Source organism: Xenopus laevis, chromosome 2S (genome assembly GCF_017654675.1).
Source record: "Xenopus laevis strain J_2021 chromosome 2S, Xenopus_laevis_v10.1, whole genome shotgun sequence".
In the NCBI taxonomy this organism is placed as follows: Eukaryota; Metazoa; Chordata; class Amphibia; order Anura; family Pipidae; genus Xenopus; species Xenopus laevis.
The window spans coordinates 71,342,409-71,363,653 of record NC_054374.1 but is presented as its reverse complement, the minus strand read 5'-3'; the positions used below and the strand labels follow the sequence as shown (position 1 = coordinate 71,363,653).

At 41.2% G+C, this 21,245-nt stretch overlaps 1 protein-coding gene and 1 long non-coding RNA gene across 2 annotated transcripts in view; both read left to right on the top strand.

Moving 5' to 3' along the window:
• The first annotated feature begins 16,344 nt into the window (after positions 1-16,344).
• On the top strand, positions 16,345-17,433 carry LOC121400586. The gene is made up of 2 exons (XR_005965838.1): positions 16,345-16,959; positions 17,128-17,433. It is a non-coding gene; the product is annotated as an uncharacterized LOC121400586 (long non-coding RNA).
• A 1,074-nt stretch (positions 17,434-18,507) lies between these two features.
• The window catches only part of akirin1.S (akirin 1 S homeolog), a gene marked incomplete at its 5' end in the record, with an annotated part of 10,262 nt that continues 7,524 nt past the window's right edge, over positions 18,508-21,245 (top strand). The window contains 1 exon segment of the mRNA NM_001095776.1: positions 18,508-18,855. Coding sequence (NP_001089245.1) covers positions 18,654-18,855 — 202 coding nt within the window.

Here is a 21,245-nt window from a genome sequence, read left to right as displayed (position 1 = left end):
TTAAACAACTTCAATTTACAGAAGTTTCACAAAACAGGAGATTTTGCCACAATACTTTGTCACACTCTCTTGAGTGTGAGTCACTATGCCAGCCAGGGACATTAGTAGCTGGTTACAAACAAGTATTCATTGTGTTTTTCTAACCGTAGGGAAGCTGCTGAGTTTTGACCCAAGTCACCTGTGGCAGGCAAACAGTTGGGGGTTGGAGAAAGAATTTAATCTCCAATATACTACCCCCCCAAACCTGCTGCCCTAGGCACAGACCTACCAGGATGGGAAAAATGAGTTTATATTATTTTTAAGTAAAAAAAACTAGAATCCACGAGTTGACCTTATTTATCATAGAAAAAACGCAATAAAATCGGTTCAGAAATTTTTCTGAAAAATTCGGGCTTTTGCAAAAGAAAACCAATTTTTTCGGATTTATGCCTGAAACACTAGAATTTTTTGTGACATCTCTCGAAACCCACAATGTTTTTGGATTTTTGCCCGAAACTCAGCGCAGACAATGATTTCTTCAAATTTGCAATGGGCTCTTTGCCACTGACCTCTTCAGGACCTGACAGCTTGGAGATGGAGTGTTTTCAGATTCTGACTTTTAGCAGCCTCGGGGTATAATACATTTTTTAAAATAAAAATTCAGGTTATATAGAAATTTTTGGAGTTTTTGGCATTCAGACTTTAAAGGACTAGTAATATCAAAATTTTTTTAAAAAAAAAATGAGTTTGTATACTACAAAAAAAAACACAAACACATATTAAACTTTAAAATCGCAAAGTCTTTATTTAGAAATAACTTCCCGAATCTCCGCTTGCGCTCCTCTTCAGAAAAGGCGATCGGGTGATCCACTGTGCGTCGCTCGATTTCTCCTCCCTGCCTTCCTTATAGGAGATAGCCAGAGAGGAGAAATTGAGCGCAGCGCGATGGATTGGCGCCCTGTCGCCTTTTCTGAAGAGGAACGCAAGCGGAGGTTTGGTAGGTTATTTCTAAATAAAGACTTTGCGATTTTAATTTTTTTTTTTTGATGTTACTAATCCTTTAAAAAATAGCCCCCTTGGTGTTGTTGTTCCAAATTTTATATGGAGAACAGTTAAAAAAGAGTTTTGGTGGGGGGCGGAGTTTGCCTGCTAACTAAGATGGACGCTTGATGCGAGCGTTCCGTCTGTGAGGAGAACGGAATGAGGGAATAATACAGAACGGCTTCCCCCAGCGACCTCAGACCTACAGCTAATCATCGAGTAAATGAGGGGGAATAAGAAAGCTCAGAAGAAGAGCCAAAAAGCGGTCACTGCTTTTTTTACTTCTGCCTCTCCCAAAGCCACATGCGAGGACGCGGACTCCAGCGCCATCTTGGATCCGCCACGCACCTCCAAAGCTTCACGAGCGGCGAGCATGGCAGACGGCACTGCGGACCATTCTCCAGCTACAGCTGCACAGATCAAAGATATGCTCCAGGACATGCAGCAGACGTTGCGGAGCGACATTAAACAACTTACCGACGATCTCAAGAAAGATATCAGAGATCTAGGTGAGCGTACGGCGCATCTGGAAGACAGGATGGGTGAGTTTGCGGAAGCGCACAATGAGCTGGCAGACGTACACACCAAGGCCCAAGCTGAGCTAGAGCGCCTTTCGGATAAAGTCATTGATTTGGAGGATAGGTCCCGCAGGAACAACCTGCGTTTTCGGGGCATACCAGAGTCCGTTCTTCCCAGGGACTTGGAGCAGCATGTTACTGACTTGCTCAAATTGACCCTGCCCGACCTCCATACTTTGGAATTGGCTATGGACCGTATACACAGAGTCCCCAAACCTAGGGCAGCGCCGGATAATGTACCCCGCGATGTGCTCGCCAAGTTTGTCTTTTATCAAACAAGGGACAAATTGCTCTCTCTTGCACGCAAGAAGGAAAATTGGCCTGCGCAATATCAACAGCTTGAAATTTATATGGACTTGTCCCCTGCAACCCTGGTGCGGCGCAAGGCTTTCGTGGATATTACAAAACTCCTGCGGCACAATGACATCCCGTATCGCTGGGGATACCCAGTCAAGTTGATCGTACAACGAAATGGGACGCCCACCACTCTCTCCACAGTGAGCGACGCCAGGAAAGCTCTCGAGAGGTGGGGTCTTACTCCGGCTGCCGACCCTGGGTCTCCTACGCGGAAGCCGTCATCCCCACAGCCACCGCGGAAATTGCAGCAGGATTGGCACAAAGCGTCACGCTCTTCTTGAGTTTTAGAGCTTTCTCTCATGGATGTCTAGCTCTACTGGAAGTGTTAATTCCTTTGACGACGAGGTCTGATCATCGTTCTCTTGCCCCACAGGCTCCAGAACTTCTCTTTAGGAGTCGTCCAGTGGTTACCTACTGAAAACCACATTTCATAGGTTTTCTGTTCTACTTATGCATTATTTGCTTATTGTTTCTTTACTGTTAGTTGAAGTTGTTTTGCGATTTTTGTTCTTACGTACATGGTATTGTCAACTTGATATGCTAATATGTATTGTTTCCCTTTTGGGTGAGTGTGCATGCCCTGAATACAAATGGTACGTTTTTATTCTTTAAATTGCAGGGGGCTGAATTCCCCCAACAAGCGTAACCAACTCCTTCACGATGCCTGCAAATCCAACACAGATGTGCTGTTTTGCCAGGAGACGCATTTCTGTAAGTCGGCCCCTCCCAAATTCCATAATCAGAGATTCCCCCATAATTTCCACGCCTATTCCAGCAATAAATCTAAAGGGGTTTCGATTCTTATTTCGTCCAGGACACCGTTCGTTTTCATGGGCATGCATGCTGACCCTGCAGGTAGATATTTGATGTTAATTTGTGAACTTGCTGGCACCACATTTTCCCTGATTAACATCTATGCCCCCAATGACAGTCAAACTGTTTTTCTGAATAAGGTTTTGTCCAAACTTCTCCAGTATAGAGTTGGGAAATGTGTCGTAGTTGGAGATTTTAACATGATCTCTGACCCAACTGTAGATTGTCTTAAGGGTAACAGGGGCCCTATCTCTAAGTCGCAGAGCAGTCACTCTAAAGCCTTCACTAGTTTGTTACACGCGCAAGGGTTGATTGATGTGTGGAGGGCTAAACATCCTGGAGCCAGAGATTTTACATATTTTTCTCCCCGCTTCCTTACCCACACGAGAATTGATGCGTTTTTGGCAGATCCCCAAACCTGTACTCAAACTACCAAAGCCTGGATAGGGTTACGGACATGGTCTGATCACGCCCCCATAGGTCTTGAGATCCCTAATTACACCTCTCTTGGGGACAAACTGCCGTGGCGCTTGAACGGTGGCTTGTTACTTAGAGAAGAGCACAAAAAGCATATAGAACAGACTATTACCCATTATTTTGCCGAAAATTCCGGAGGGGAAGTTAACCCGCAAACAGTTTGGCTGGCTCATAAAGCAGTCCTTCGTGGGGAATTTATCTCTCTTGCGAAGACTCTTAAAAAGTCTAGGGAGGAGACTCAATTGCAATTGGAAACGAAGCTTAGAGACCTTGAAAAACTAGTATTTCAACGTAAAATCTCCCCATCTCTGCCGGAATTAGCTGAAACAAGACAAAAACTGAACGACATTCTGTCTGCAAAAACCTCCTATAGGCTGAAATTGCTTAAAAAGTTATTCTACACTAAAGGCAATAAAGCGGACAAACTGCTTGCAGCACAATTAAAAAAACAGCAAGCCCAATCTAGAATTAGCCACTTGGCTTCTGCCCAGGGCAATATAACAGACCCCAAAGCGATTGCTGATCAGTTCGCTAAATATTATTCGGGCCTATATAACTTAGGGACAGATACTGCCATGGTGAAGCCCACCCTGGACGTTATTAAAACGTATTTAAAGGATTTGACACTCCCTCCCCCCTCCCAATCGCACATAGACATCCTGAACGCACCGATTTCGGGGGAGGAGATTGCGGCGGCGATTAAGAACCTTAAAACCAACAAATCCCCTGGCCCCGATGGTTTTTCTAACATTTATTATAAATTGTTCTCGACTATACTCACACCATCTTTACTCCACGTCTACCAGAACATTATGGACACTGGGTCGATCGCTCCAGAATACTTACAAGCTAATATAGTAACGATCCCCAAACCTGGGAAACCTCAAGACCTGTGTCAGAGTTATCGCCCGATTGCTCTCCTGAACACAGATCTGAAGCTCTATGCCAAAATTTTAGCTCTTCGCCTAAACCAGGTTCTCCCGTCGCTAATTAATCCTAACCAGGTTGGCTTTATCTTAAATAGACAGGGCTCTGATAGTACCCGTAGATTTCATAATATCATACACATACTGAAAACTCAGAAGACCCCAGCCTTGGTTTTATCGCTTGATGCGGAGAAGGCGTTCGATAGGGTCAACTGGGACTATATGGCCGAGACTCTTAGACATTTTCAATTAGGTCCAACGTTCTTAAAAGCAGTACATCCTTTGTACACCAACCCCTCTGCTAGAGTTTCCACGGCAGGGGCCCTATCGAACGCCTTCCAGATATCGAATGGTACGAGGCAGGGTTGTCCCTTGTCCCCCCTCATATTTGCATTGATGGTCGAACCATTGGCTTCTAAAATTAGAGACAACCCAGACATCATGGGAATATCCACCCTTGCCGAACAGCATAAAATTGGGCTATTCGCGGACGATATTTTACTCACTCTTAGGAATATCCCGGTTTCACTTCCTAATGTATTCAAGGAAATACTGGAGTTCCAATCGGTTTCCTGGTTTAAAATTAATCAGTCTAAATCCCAGGCTCTTCCATTTAACATCCCGCATCTTTCCCTGCAACGGCTTCAACAAGAGTATGATTTTGAATGGAGGGATTCCTATTTGCAATATCTAGGCTTGAAACTGCCCAGGGACCCTGCTAACATTTATAAATTGAATTATCAGCCGCTTCTTAGATTGGTGGAAGCTGAATGTCTTCGGTGGAAGGGGGAATCTGTGTCTTGGCTAGGTAGGATCGTATCAATAAAGATGAACATCCTCCCTAAAATACTTTATCTGTTCCGGACCCTTCACATAGCACTTCCCCCACATTTTAGCCCTGCTCTGCAACGCACCATTAACAAATATATCTGGGCTAATAAGCCCCCGCGTATAGCTTTTCGTTGCTCCCAGTATGCTAGAAATGTTGGAGGACTGGGCGTTCCTAATATCAAAATGTACTATATAGCTACCATACTGGAAACGGTGGTCCGTGCACACTCCCCCCCTGGTTTCCGAAATTGGGTGGATTTGGAAGCCGGCTTTGCCGTAGATAAAAATTTGGTTCAGCTGTTTTGGCTTCCTAGGCGCAATAGGCCTTCGACTTTGACCCTGCTGCCAACTACTCAGCTCTCCTTGCATGTTTGGGACACTATGACTACCAAGCTCAGGATTAAAACGTTCCCGTCTTCTTTGACCCCTATTGCAGCTTTGAAATATCTTATTCCAAATGTTAATCTCCGTTCTTGGGAGCTTTGTGGGATATATAACGTTGGTCAGTTGTACGTTGCCTCTACTATGAAGAGGTTTGAGGATCTGGTTGGAAGTTTCGGTCTGCCACACTCCCAGCACTATACATACCTGCAAATATCTCATCTGTTGAGATCCCATTCTTCGAAAGCTGCTGCTGCAAGCTACAATACTGGGATGACACACCTGTGTGGTAAAAAGTGGAATGGTAAGGGCATCATCTCGGACTGTTATCGGCAACAACTCCAGCTGCCTGAGGATTTTAAATTTTCATATATGCTGAAATGGGAGGATGAGCTCCAACTTCAGATCTCTCCGCAACAATGGTGCAAGGTTTTAGCTGCTACCAGAGGTGCTACCAGTTGTACCAACCATGTTGAAACGCACACCAAAATTACTCACAGATGGTACCTTACCCCACAACGTATTGCCTCTATGAATCCACAGTATTCCCCACAATGCTGGCGAAAATGTGGGCAACTTGGGACGCTCTTGCACATGTGGTGGCATTGCCCCGTTATTAGACCTTTTTGGACTGCTGTTTTTGGTCTCCTGACGACTCGACTGGGATACACGCTACCTTATCAGCCCCAGGTGGCCCTTCTTCAACTTTACCCTTCACATCTTGCTGGATTGAACCGTAAGCTTCTGTTTCATGTATTCAATGCTGCAGCTAACTTGATAGCACAATCTTGGAAGCAATCAGAGACTCCTAACATTCAGCATCTGCTTCAACAGCTAGATTCTAGAGAGTCTATGGAGCGGTTGGCAGCGGGGTCACCGGAAGCTAGAACTAAATGTGCACAAATCTGGGATGATTGGCATTCTGTACAACTCCAGTAGTGATGTTTGTGAATTATGCATTTATGTCTATTTGCTATCGTGACTGTTTGTAGTCCTCATTTTGTTCCTTCATGCACTGGGAAACTCCCCGTATACCATGTACGATCCATTTTATTTTCTTTGTTGTTGTTCTATTATGTTTTCTCTTTTCTGTTATTTCCTCTCACTCTGCTTGTTCATTGTTTAATTTGCTTATGATGGTACTCGAAGCTTGTGTCATTTGCGTCACTGACCTGTTTATACTTTCTAAGTATGTACATTTTGACTCTTGCTGTTTCACAATAAACTTGCAAGTTATAAAAAAAAAAAAAAGAGTTTTGGTGGTGTGACTTTAAATAAAGTGAAACAAAATTAAACTGAAAGCAAGATGATAGCTTAAGTAAGAAAAACCCAGAGTCCTTTTTATCACTTCTCATTCACCTTGTTGTTGGATGGTGTGGTAGTTAAAATGTTATTAAAGAGCTACCATCAGCTTATGCTAGGGTCATGAGTTGGCAAACAAAAAAGTCCTCTGTGGATGTACACCTACCTTTAACCCCATTACTAATTTCTCCCCAGGGTGCATCAAACTACACTGAGGGGCCTATTTATCAGAATTGGAGACCAGTGACCTTGCCCATTGCAACCAATCAGCAATTAGATTTCAACAGCCACCTACAAGTTAGAAAACAAAGATCTTCATTTTTACACAGGATGATAAATAGGCCCCTTAGAATGCTATTGTTCAATTTTTCTAAAAATGCCAAGAAACACAATAATTTGGGCTACTATGCCACCTTGTGGATAAAAATATTTTTTTCTGCTTAGTTTACAGACGCAAAAAAGTTATCAAACAAATGAAAGTAGTTGGAAAATAGTTACTATACCAAATTAATCCAACAACATAACTATGTTTATTATTATATAGTCCTACTAGCTGTATGGGGTGTTGTATACTGATAATTTACATGCACTTCTCTATACAGCATACAAGCTAAGTTTGGCACCTGATTTGTAGGCCACAAAAAACGATCACAAGTGTTGTCACCACAAAATGAAACCCAGGCCTCTCAAAATCAGCCAAGTATCTGTGGAAGAAAATGTAAATTAAAAAACCAACTCTGCTGCTACATTAGAGCACTGTGTCCCATATGTAATAAAAGGCACAAAGTTTGTACAGTTCAGTAGTAACCCATAGCAAGATGTTTGCTTTTAAACAGCTGGCCAGTAAATGCTACCGTATGGCAATAAGAATGGTTGTAAACTTTGCACCTTTGCACAGGAGGAGAAATCAGGTGGGACACTTACCAGTCATAAAATAAAGGATCTTTTATCAAGAATAAGGTTACTGGCACACCATGAGATTAGTTGGTTACGAGAATTCATTGCTACCAAGGGCGAATGCTAATCTGCTTTAGATGTTTCCCCGTGGGCAATAATGTAAATCACTCGTGGGAAAACATATGCGGTGCTTAGTTTTTCCTAAATTTTCTTGCGAGGGGGTTAGAGGGGTTAGATTAAGTTGGGGATTGAAAGGAGCCAAAAAGTCCTCCAAACTACAATAAATGCAGTGAGAGCTGTCCGAAACTAGAGATAGAATAGATTCAATTTTTAGCCTTTGCTTAAGGGACTGCCAATGGAGAAATGCAATTTATGGAATCAACTGATTCCTTACTTTTGTTTTTTCAGATAACATATGATACTAATAAAATAATCTGTGAATGATAAAAACAGAAAAGCCTTTCTGAAATAAAGAAGAATCATGCACAGATATTAAGAGATGTAATACCAGGATGTGAACTAAATGTATGTATTAACAGGATCTGAACTGGATTTGAATCAAGTCAAATGATGGTTTCCCTAACCAACTGAGCAGGGTTTGGCAGGGCTCAGAATTCCTACTGCTACAAATTGGTCATCTACTGCCACATGCAGAGTTTATTGTATAGTAGATCTGTCATTCTGAAACCCTGCTTTTGTCCAGATGGATAATATACGAAAGTCCTCCCAGCAATTCTCCATGTGAAAAGCCCCCCCTTGGTCCTATAGCATCGACATCTATAGATTAGCCACAGGGGTGGGGGAGTTGTCAGAATAGATGGATAGAGAGATTTCTTTTGTTGTGCAAGAATTCACAAGAATTTATTGCGTGTTTTGTCATAAAAAAGTGCAATTCTGCTAAACAATTCAGATTTTAAATGTATTAAAGGAACTGAATTTTCAGAGAATTTGTTACAATTCATTTACATTTAGGGGCAGATTTATTAGGTCAAGGTGAATTTTCGAACTTACAAAAAATTAGAATTTCAAACTATTTTTTGTGTACTTCGACTAGGGAATAGTCCAAATTCGATTCTAATTTGAAAAAAATTTGAATATTTGAATATCGAAATTTATCATGTTCTGTCTCTTTAAAAATTAAATTTCGACCATTCGCCATCCGAAACCTGCCGAATTGCTGTTCTAGCCCATGGGGGACCTTCTAGAACCTATTTGGAGTCAATTGGTGTACTTTGAAAAATCTAAGTTTTTTTGGGGAAAACTTTGATTCGAATTCAATTGAATGCGCTATTACTTCGATTCATACGATTCTAATTCGGCCGAATACAGACCTATTCGGCCAAAAATAAACTTTGGCTTAATTTCGGTTGGTCTTTTTGAATTTCGAAGTTTTTCAAATTCGAAATTCGACCCTTGATAAATATGCCCCTTAATGTTTGATTCTGTATTTTGTATCAAGTAATGTCAGCCACACACAAAGGCTGATCATGTCTGCTCTATGGCTGAACAGACAGAATGTGTATGAGGGGCTGAACATGGCATGGTGCATTGGGATATAATATTTTTTAAACCTGCCCAAACCAATATTCATAGTAGTATGAGCAGCATGGAGACTTAATGGGTTGCACATCTGCCTTTCAGCATTGGGGTCCTGAGTTTAATTCCAAACACTCTCCTGAAAATATTGAACCTAGTGTGTAAAAATGTTACAGGGACCATAGACTGTAAGCTCCATTGGAACAGGGAGGGAATGCTGTATAAGAGCTCATTTACTACCACTACGTGTAGTTGCACAAGTTGGCCAATTGCACACAAAAAAACACTCATTAAAGGACCTTGAGTTGGAAGGCGCTCCTAGAACCTACACATAGTTGCACACAAAGGTGACAGCAGCTCCAGAATTTAGAGCCAAAGTTTTACCTGCTTTAGTAGCCACAGAATGACACTGCCCAGAATTAGACAACTTGTTATCTACAAAAACCCCTAGATCTTTCTCATTTAAGGAAACTCTCAACACACTGCCATTTAGTGTATAACTTGCATTTATATTATTTTTGCCAAAGTACATAACCTTGCATTTATCAACATTGAACCTCATTTTCCAGTTTGCTGCCCAGTTTCCCAACTTAGACAAATCAGTCTGTAAAGTGGCAGCATCCTGCATGGAACCTATAGTTCTGCACAATTTAGTATCATATGCAAAAGTGTGGCATGCATGTTCTAAATATTCTTTTAGAGAGTGGTTAGGAAGGGAGAATTTTAGTGCTGCAGACCCCAAGTCCGGACACCCCAGATTCCCGACCCCCTCCTTGACTGCAGAGTCTGCTTCTTTTTATTCTATAATATAAATCATATCTGTAGTGCTGTGCAGATGTGTCACCACTATGTAAATTAACAGATAATAAAGAAAATTGTATCACTTGGATTAGTGAGCCACAATACATGTACAGAAAATCATATAAAACTTTGTTTTGTCTGATCTAATCGGAGAGGTCCATTTATCAAAGTCCGAATTTATCTCATTATTTTCTGAAAACGACTCCAACCAAATCCACATCTTCGAAACTTCTCTCATTGACTTACATGCAACCGCGGCAGTTCTGAGATGCCGGATTTTCTGATTCAGACTTTTTTTTTCTTTAAAAATTTAGATTTCATAGTAAAAAAAAACACACATTTTTCGAGTTTTTTTTGGCATTTGGACTTTAATAAATAGCCCCCTAAGTGTATGGCCAAAATCTGTTCAGAATAATGACAAAGCAGTGAATTCATACTAAGGTATAATAACCCACACGCCCCAAGAAAGCTAAAAGATGCGGAGAAAGAGTGATTAGTTTTGCTTGTTTTTTTACTTCCCCCTATGGAGCTAGTGGACAAGTTAGTCATTGCTCTTCACATTTCCATGTTCCTTGTGTGTGCAGACAAAACACAGAAAAGAGACAGGAAGGAGTGACATTGGTCTCCCCCTTTCACAGGCAGCCGAGCATCTCCCACAATATCACAAGAAGTAAAGGGATACCCATTCCCTCAACCTTTGGCTTGCTTTGGTAGTTTTCTCTTGGGAAATAGAATATCCCTACACGCTATACTTCAGTCTTGTCTCTTTCTGATAAATCCCTCCCACATGCACATTCCTAATTAGTCCCTTCCCCCATGTCTTCTAGCTGCCATACCCATTCTTCAATTTCTTCCCCTATTATTCACCTTTCTTAAGTTCTACCCAACCCCCATGACACTTTCATCTCCCTTAAAGCCAGATGCAGCAAATTCTAAAGCGAAGGCACTTCATAGGGCAAGCATCTATTATGGTTTTAAACATCCTAAGGGTTAACGGCATACACAACTTATTTCAATGTTCAAAATGAATCTTCTCAGCCGGCATTTTTGAACATTAGTAGCAGATGCAGAGCAACTTGTGGTGCTTTACAATCATTTGAATAGAAGTGATTGGGGCTAAGAAGGGCTGATATAATTTAATTTGCTTTATTTGAAACCAAGAAAGGTCATGGATTTTTGTGGGATTCTGGGAGTTCAATGTTAGCTGGGGTACTGTACTTTTCAGAATTATAGATGTTTACACACAGCAACAGAGCAGTGCCAATCTCTATGCATAAGCTACAGACAAATAGGGATGTTTCAATTGCAGTCAGATCCGGTGTCCTACAGGTTGATGAAACAGATGTTTCTTCTCAAGTTTAACAGTTGAATGAGGGCACCCAGGCCCTACACAGAATGCTATAACTGACTTGAATACATACATTGGCAAGTGTCAATTGCAAATGACAAGAGCACTAAGGGGTGCAAAATTACACCCCTTTGATACTCAGTCACTCAGAACTCCCATCTGGTACATAGCTGTGTACTGCATCTCGTGCTGGATTAAAAGTCCAAAGTCCACAGAATTTTTTTTAGGGTTGTGCAATTAGCTAAAAGCATCACAAGCAAAATGTCTAAAAATATTTTCATGACAAAGACACATATCTATTGTTAATACACTTGAAAGAGAGAACTATTGGTCAGCTAAAATGTTAAATAGCCTGATGGTAAAAAAAAATGTGGTGCAGAGGAAATATTATAAGAGTCACAACTCTGAGCCAATGTGGCCATCTTTATCCACTTTACAAGCAAATCATGCCTTGGGCACAAACATACTAGCCGGTGAATCAGTGCATCATACACAATGGTCAATAACCATACTTTTTCTTACTTACACACTTGCATTGACTCTCACACTTGCACTTACAGTCTCAGACTAGTGAGAAACAACTGATCAGCTGGAACCCACTCACTTTTGCTTCTTCATATACAGGCACAGTGTTGGCCTGGGTGCATACACACAGAGCAGATTTTGGATTGAAAACATGCATTTGTGCTGAAACCCATTCCTTGTATATTTACCCAGACTGAAACAGTGCCCTCTCATTGCAGAGACATAAGTAAGTGGGTTGAAGCCAATAAACATCACGTGTGGCACTAGCAAGAGATGGACACACATGTGAAAGAAAAAACCTGCATTATTCGGAGAAGAATTCATTTGATCCTTTACACACTAGTGGTGCTGGGAGCTCCAGTAGTGGTGCAGGCACAGGCAGAGGGTGATGTTTTGGTTTAGGAAGGTTAATTATAGCTATATACTCAATTACTTGTTTCATAGTCAAGTGGCACTTCATGCAAGCACATACAGTGCAGTGCCAATCTGATACGTAATGCCCCAGCATAGAGGCAAATTCACTAACCTCCGAAAATTCGCCATGACGGCTTCGCTCACAGTGCAACACTTTGCCAGGAGTAGATTCGCCAGGACAATGCTAATTCACTGAAATCAGAAGTTGCGTCCAGGGCCCGAACTCTGGCGAAGTTGCGTTAGCGTTATTGCACCAAACGAAGCAAAGTTGCGCTAGCGTTGGCTAATTTGCATACGGCGGGAAGTTAAAGTTGAATGGACATATATGTTGAAGCAAATACATTACACTACACAAGCCTAGGAAACCTTAATAAAATAAAGTTGTTATATTGCCCTACACATGAGCCCAGTGTATAGTTTATGTGCCATATGTTAGGAAATGTAGGGGGGAAGCCGGTTAACCCCAAAAAAATTTACGCTATTCTTCAGCCTATCACTCTGAAAAAGGAAAAGATGCTAGCATTTTTTGGGACTTAGAAAAATTTTCAACTATTTTTTGAGGAAGGCCTATCTACTCTATTGCACTTCGCCCGGTCTGAGGTGGTGAAGGCAAGTCTGGCGCAAGAGGTAACGATCAGTAAAATCCGCATCTTAGTGAATTTGCATAGTTACGTCCATTCGCCAGATCGCAAATTCGCTAGGCATTAGGGAGCAAAGTAACGCTAGAGTCTATCTCCTTCGCTAGCAAAGTTACGCTGGAGACCGTTAGTAAATCGGCAAAGTACGGAAATGAAGCCTGCGTTAGTCACTTTGCCCTTTAGTAAATTTGCCCCATAGAGTTTCAGTGCCAATGTCATGTAAATTGTCTCCATGTGGTAATAGGGCCAGCTCTGTGTATAAAAGACCTAAAAACCTTACAGTGTAAACATGGTCTCAATTCAATAAAGAATCCCCCAGAACACAGGGAAGAATACTTTTTATAACAAATCAGAAAACACACCAGAATTAATATAGTACCAATAATAATGGTGGCAGTTCCATTAATAATGCCCCTAGAAGACAAGGCTGGATAGATACGCAGTGCCAGTTGTAAAGCTGATAACTCAGATCACACGGGAGAATAAATAGGGTGCGGGTCCTGCCAGCAGTGTAAATGGGCTTTACTCAACCAGGGACTCAGGCAGGTGGTCAATTACAAATACGAGTAATTCAAGGGTTACTTTGGCAGGTTGTACCTACACACTCAACTGAATTGTATTAAATGTCTGTTCACCTTTAACTTAATTTTTTGTATGTTAAAAAAGGATAATCTTAAGCAACTATTCAATGTGTCTAACGTTAACATAAAGGTGAACCACCCCTTTAAAGAGGTGCACAAGTACAAATGAATACAGTGACACATTATTTAGGCAAATCATAGCAACAAGTACTGTAGATGCTGGTCAGTCAATAAACAGACACCATGGATAGCTATCATCAGAGGTACCCAAATTAGTGGATGAGGGCACATTAAATAACTAGGGTACAATTTGAAATAAATAATTATCTGTTATTTTGGATAACCCTTTGACCATCGAAAGGGCCATGAAAGTAAATTCCAGACAAACGATGATGCTCTGGAAAATTGCTGAAGGCTTGATTATGAAGAGGTAATGATAGATTTGTTGAGCGGTAGATTATTAACAGAGAGCTTCTTAGGTTAAGGTTACAGATGTAAGGTGCTGTGAGCAGCTTTGAATGTTTGTGTCCTATTACTTTATGAATTCCTCAATGGTAGTAATTGCAAATGCAACTACAGGGTCTGGCAGTGTGGTGTAACTGATGAGGTTAGTAAAGTTTTTGGTAGAGACTGGAGTGATAAAAGTCTGTCAGGGGAAGTCCTATTAGCAGAGACTTAAGGTCCCCATAGACGCAAAGATTTTTCTTGCCGAACGACCGATTTTATCGTGAAGTTAGTGGGATTCAGATGATCATACTTCGTTCGATTTTTTGTCCGACATCTGTCAGAAAATTGATCGGCCAGGTTAAAAAATCTTTATCGGTCCCAGTGCAATCTATCAATGTTTGCAGGGCCAAGCAGGCAGTTACCCTTCAGTTTTGCTGCCAATATCGCTTGAAATGGTCTTTTTATTTGATGGACACATCGTACATTTAAACAATCGTTTCAAAATAATCGGGGTCTCACGATAACGATTGGATCTTTTAAAAATCTTTACATCTATGGCCAGCTTAAAGGTGACCATACACTAGTCAGTATCACATGGTCAGATACTGTGCCATTTGGCCATTCTTTATAAAACAGACCCAAGTGGAAATGAGAAGGCTCTACTCACTTTAGTATTTGCCACTGACACATTAACTACTGAACTGCCCTTTAAAAACCACACAGCCAAGCCTAAATCCCTGTGCTGTTCATTTGACCCAAAGTAGGGGCTAAGTTGGCAGGTCCAACTGTACTGTACTCCAGCAATGCTATGCTATATTTCTAGCAATATCCATGAAGTAAATGCAGTACTTGCTTTGAAGCACAGGTGCAATTTAGACATGGAATTGCTTTAAGCAAATATTTTCAGTCTTAATCATCTGCTATGATGAATATGATGTATGCCTATTAGTTGTGAATCAATTTCTAAACTGTGGTATGACTGACCACACCTTAGATTTTTGACATACACAGAACACTTTAACTACATAATAATACCTTAACCATATCCTTCATGTTTTGCATTTCTACTTATGAAGATGCATATAGATTTATGAGTCTACCAACTAAATCAAAAGCTATGATTCTCAGTTGACAGTTGAACTCAGATAAAACAGTATGAGATTCAGGGCACCCTGATGGTGTTATTTATCAAAACCCAAAAAGTTCTCACTATATTCTGAAAACTACTCTGACCAAATCTGCATGGACTTTTTCTCCCTATTTATCAATACTTTTTTCCAAAAATTTCTTGTGCAGGAAAAATATCTATAATATCGTAAAAACATCAAAATCATAGAAATTTTGATTTGTCACCGAAACCTGTGGCTTTTTCAGATTTGTCGCCATTAATCACAAAATCTTCAGATTATTGAACAAAACCCAGCGCAGATCAGGATATCAAAAGGACATCTGCCACTAACTTCTACATGAACTCGGCAATTGAAGTACTTTTTTATTCTGGCTTTTAACACCGTCAGGGTTTTAATAAATAATGAAAAATTAGAGTTTTTTTTTTCTAAGAAAAAATTGTGGTTTTCCCCTTTAAAAAAAAAAATGCTGGTCCCTGCAACTGATTTGAATGACAACAATCTTCTATGAGCTGAAATGCATTTTTGGTCCAAACACACATGCAAACATATAATGGCAGATAAATTCTTTTGTATGCCATAAGTCCAATGTTATTTCTTCTAGTGACTGTGGACAGATGCATGCTGACAAACTCTTTTAAAGACCAAAAACGCTGGGCTCTGCTTCATGCCCTTCCCCGCCCCCTCAAGCAAGGTTAGGAAATGTGGATGAAAATAGTCAGTTAGCTGACCCATGAAACATTTTGCATGTCTTTGCAACGGTTCCCAGCTATTGTCTTCCCTTGTTGTCCGAAAGCATTCCCAAATCCCTGACTCTCAATGGTTCCACAGTATAATTAGATTTAGAGCAAAGGCATTTTTGTTGTTTATTTTTGCTTAGCCATTGCTTTAGGCAACCATTAGGCTTTCCAGATAATTAACATCAGCAACAGGGTACCAGCCATGTCTATAGGGAATATTTATAACTAGAAGAAGAGGAAGTTCTCGACAGACTTTGTCACCGTTACAAGAAGAAAGTGTTCTACTATATATTTCTGGAAAATTTGGGCATGTAAATATCTTCTCTGCTACAGTAATACATTCTATAAAATCAATTAATGCTTTTTGTTAAACAGTTTATTCTGCAGATTACCACAGGCAAAACTTAGTAAATGTGATTTGCCTTTTATTACATTTTACTAAATGTGGGCCAAAATGAAGCTGCTAGTAGTGAGTCTGTATTTCCTGATCTATTACCCCCACTAATACCAAATGCTGGGGATACACTTAAAGATTTGCTTGTTTGCAGATGTTGCCAAACAAGCATATTTTTCTACTTTATTCCCAAATTGAGGTCACAATGCTGGTAAATGAAGGCCATGCTCTTAACAAAATTTGAAACCTGCCCAATCAATATACGGCTAATATCGGACAAACAGGCCTGTTGCCGTAAGGGTTGACACCCGGCTGGTATTTTACTGGCCTAGCTGGTGAAACATCTGCCAAGGCCGGGACTGGTATTACAAACTTACCGGCAATGTAGTTGCCGATAAATTTGTAATACCCTTTAAAAAAAAGCCCTCGGCCCGCCCCCAATTCGCTCAGAACTTACCTTTTTTTTCAGCCTCCTGGTCATCGCGCGATGTTGCTCTTCTCCTTTTGAGTCAATGTACGTGGCCCGCCCCTTTTGCACCACAGACTGCCCCTTTTTGTTCCCGCCCCCCAACAGCCGATAAAAGTTTTCAGAAAAGGAGGCAACCCTAGTTGCCGTTGGAGGGCTCTATACATGGGCCACTAAGCCGCTAACTGGTTTCAGAAGGACTGAGGTAGAAGCTATTGTCAGCCAATGTATGGCAACCATTAGAGCAGTGATCCCCAACCAGTGGCTCGTGAGCAACATGCAAAATAAGCAAATGACGTTCTCCGCACTGCCTTTTCAATCTTTCAAAGAATGCATCAAATCCTCGCTTGGGCATTGCAGGTTAATTGAGTATAGTACTATGTTACATTATGTATTGATACGGTATGTGACTGTAATACATTGTTTCAAAAAAGATAAGATAAGAACAGCATTAGGTTCTATATGCCTTGTACTCATGTGGATTTTATATGTTTTTAAATAGTGTGTATTTATATTATCATTCTACAGCACTGATGGGAACACAGAAGATTTTAAAGCACAATCTATGCTGATTTACGGATATATGGACATTAATGTTTTTTCAGAAGTTTTTTAACACAATAATGTTTCTAGAAATTTTTTAAAAAATTGCTTTTTTCATATGATGTTAATTTAATTGATGGCACGCCCCTTTGACTAATTTCTCACTTGATGGGAGGGCTTTTATAGCCTTGTTTGTTCTGTGTTTGTTACACTTGAGAAAGGGTATGTAATGACCCGAAACATGTCGTGTAGTAGCCTTTAATAAACACAACCACAGCGTTTTGCTATTGAGAAGTGCTCTCCTCATCCTTTAATTTTCGCTCGTGAGCAACATGTTGCTAACCGAGCCCTTGGATGTTGCTCTTAGTAGACTTAAAGCAGGTGCTTATTTTTGAATTACTGGTTTGGAATAAAGTTTTAGTGGCATAAAAACCAGGTGTACTGCCAAACAGAACCACCTTTAGACTGCCAGTCCACATATGGGCTACTAAATAGCCAATCGTAGCTAGGGTTGCCACCTTTTCCCGAAAAAAATACCGGCCTTCCTATCTATTTTTCTTTTCCCTATTAATAACATTGGGATCAACCATGATTTTTTGGAATTGCCCCAAGGCTGGTTATGTTTTGGACCTATCTATCCAATGTTTTATAATGTTTTCATCTTTATTTAATGATCTTAAAGATTTTCTCAGGTGAAATTTTCCAACCCTTGGAATGTTTGGGTTCAATCACCCTTATTGCTATCCTTATACTCATAACAAAATAAATGACTTACTCTATCATTAAAATAGGGTTCTGGAGTGGCAATCCAACATTCCCTGCTTTTGTAATCACTGACATATTTGCGACCGACTATGGTATACTTAAAACATATTGGTAAATGGGCTACACGAGGCAGTGGCACACTCACAGCCCTTTACACTGATATAATTGGAGCCCAAATCAACATATAATACGTCACGTGACTCACGTCTCCTAAAGTAACTGTTTATTTCAGGACATTTTCACTTTACGTCTTTTCGACTGTCACCAAAATGTCACAGTACACTGTGAGACGTTCCACTATAGCAACGTCTGACCTTTGCCACCTTAACATCGCTATTTTATTTTGTATTGGAAACTACCAACTACCCGAGGAGGGGGGGGGGACATTCACCACTTCCGCCTGCACGCAAAAGTCATTACCGCGACTCCTTCGATCAATATTTATGCTAAGTGACGATAAATAGAATCGAACCAAGGCGAATACTCCCGGATATGTGAAGAATGAAGGCTGCTTAACAAAGGGCTTTCCTTGCGACTGAATGGTGCGGTCCGCTGTGTGACGTCACGTGGTGGCAGTTGGCCGGTTGCCTGGGAGGAGACGCCATTTCTGCCGACGGATTTGAAGGCAAAGGAACATATTGGAAGAGGGGCGATCGAATCTTCGGGCTGGGCTTTAGTTCACCTGATATCTGTACAAGCTGACATCTGGTTTCCTGGTGTAGGATTCGGGGATTTGAGGGGGAACTATGGCATGTGGAGCGACGCTCAAGCGCTCTATGGAGTTCGAGGCCCTAATGAGCCCGCAGTCTCCCAAGCGACGCCGGTGCGCTCCTTTACCCGGATCCCCAGCCACCCCGTCTCCTCAGAGATGCGCCATTAGGCCCGAGATGCAGCAGGGGCAACAACAGCCGCTTTCCCAGTTGGGAGGTGACCGTAGGCTGACTCCTGGTAAGGCCACAATGCCTGCGTGAGAGTGTGTGTGTAACGCAGTTGAGTCCTTGCTAATGGGTTGTACCGCAGTAGTAACTGCAGGGCCGCGGGTTAGACCCCATTATGTGTGCGAGTCGGTGTTCTAGAATCCGTTCTGGATGGAAGAACAAAAAGTTCTGCAGCTGTGACGTCATCTGGCATCATCTACATGACCACTAGTGTGTCCCTGTGTGTATTCACATTGTTATTTGTTCCTCTCAATGTGTGTCTGTGTGTGTGTATATACAACATGAAAAATGATCTTTACACTGACTAATGGCTTATTGTGTTTCTTTGTCCCCTTGGTATTCAGGCTGGGTGTATTTTGTCTCTCCATGATGACAAATTTTGTGGTATTCAGCTGAATTCTAATTCAAACATGAAGCCTGGGTATTGGGTTTCCCTTGGAGGGGCGTGGGGAGCAGTAATATTAGACAGCAGAGGCTGCACCAGGGGAGTTGAGATGTTAGGGCTGATTAACAGCATAAGGGAGAAGTGACTCAGTGTTGCAGAGCATCTATGAGGAAGGAAGAAATTAAACTATATTGTATGTATGGCTGGTCATTTTCATGGACAAAACTACCCAACTTGTGCTTTTTTTTTTTTTTGGCTCATTGTCCAGCATACAGAACACAGTCTGGATCAGGCATGTCCAAAGTGAGGCACGGGGGGGCCAATTGTGGACCATTTTTAAATTTACACCGGCCTCCGTCATGAAATTAGTAATAATGAGGCTCCCCAGCATAGTGCAATCAGGAATCCCATAGCAGTAATATTAAGGCACATTATTGAAATGATCTGCCACTTGGTCTATACTGCTGCCTGTGTGCTGAAGGTGTTAGTAATAGACACATAGAGACGCGCCGCTCTCACATACTTCTTTAGGGCTGAAGGTGTCAATAGACGTACTGACGTGCCAGTACAATAAACTAAAGAAGTATGGCATCACTACGTGCCAGTACGTGTCTATTGCTAACACCTTCAGCACACAGGCAGCAATAGAGACCAAGTGGCAGATCATTGCACTAATGTGCCCAAATATTACTGCTATGGTTTCTCAATTCCTGTAATTTAATGTAAATGGTCCAAAGAATGTCCGGCTTAATGGTTGGCCCCCACACATTTTCATCTCACCAAATCTGGCCCTTGTTGCAAAAAGTTTGGGCACCCCTGGTCTGGATTGTCATAACAGGGAACAGCCATTCCCTGTAATGATGTATAGGTCAGGAAAAACATATCCTGCACCAGACTCTAACCCGCAAAATCGCAATCCTAAAAATGTTGCCGTTGTACGACCCACGCCTGACCCCATTCTCAAATCTTTGCGCTCTTTATGCTCTATGCGTGCCTCTGGTTCCAAGACAAGGAAGCATTGGAGGATTGTACTTCCCCAGTCTAACCTGTACCTAACCCTACAATGACTGGCAAAATTTCAAATCAAACCAGCCCAAGCAGTGGTTAATCCTTGGGTTGTGGGTCAACCCGCACATCACGAATTCCCTGCAAGCTTTCTCCACCCACAGCAAAAAGGTTTTGCTTTTTGATCTCAACCACCCCCCCCCCCCCAGACTTAGCTGACATGGGCAATGGCAACTTTAAATTACACTATTCCAATAAGAAACTGTTGTCTCTTAAAGAGGCAAATTCACTATTGTTTCAATCCCAAATAATTTAGCCAAATAGGGAAACTGCAGCTACTCCTTGTTTGGTCCTTGCAAGCTAGTTATTAGTTTACCAAAGCACATATAATCCCCCCTGCATAAGGCCAGGGGCAGTTTTATCAAGTTGTGAAATCAGAGCTTGCCACAGGAAAATCCCACTGCACCCTATTCATTTCTATGGTGAACGCTTAACTTTCACCTGTTGATTAATATGTCTCTAAAAATCCCATAAAATTGAAAAGAAAGCAGAAGAATTTTACTGTGGTGAGATCTAAGTGTACACTTTGCTATATCCAGTCCAATCCACTGAAATCCATGGAAACTGGAAAGTATATCTTTTTATTGTTCCAGATACCGTTCCATGTTCACCGGACAGACCATCTCAGCCTGAAAAAAAATGCAATTTTGCAAGATTAAAAAGGACCAGTAACATCAAAAAATGAAATTGTTTTATACTAATAAAAATGTAATGCAGTGTTGCCCTGCACTAGTAAAACTTCTGTGTAGCAATGGGGCAGCTATTCAAAGGAGAAAATAATGTTATCTGTTATATACTATTTATTCTGTGCCATATATTTTTCAATTTCCGCCATTGCTACTCAGCAGCTTGTTTATATGAATTATAGTAGTGTTTCTGAAGCAAACAGATCAGTTTTACCAGTGCGGGGCAACACTACATGATATTTTCATTACTTTAATTCCTTGTTC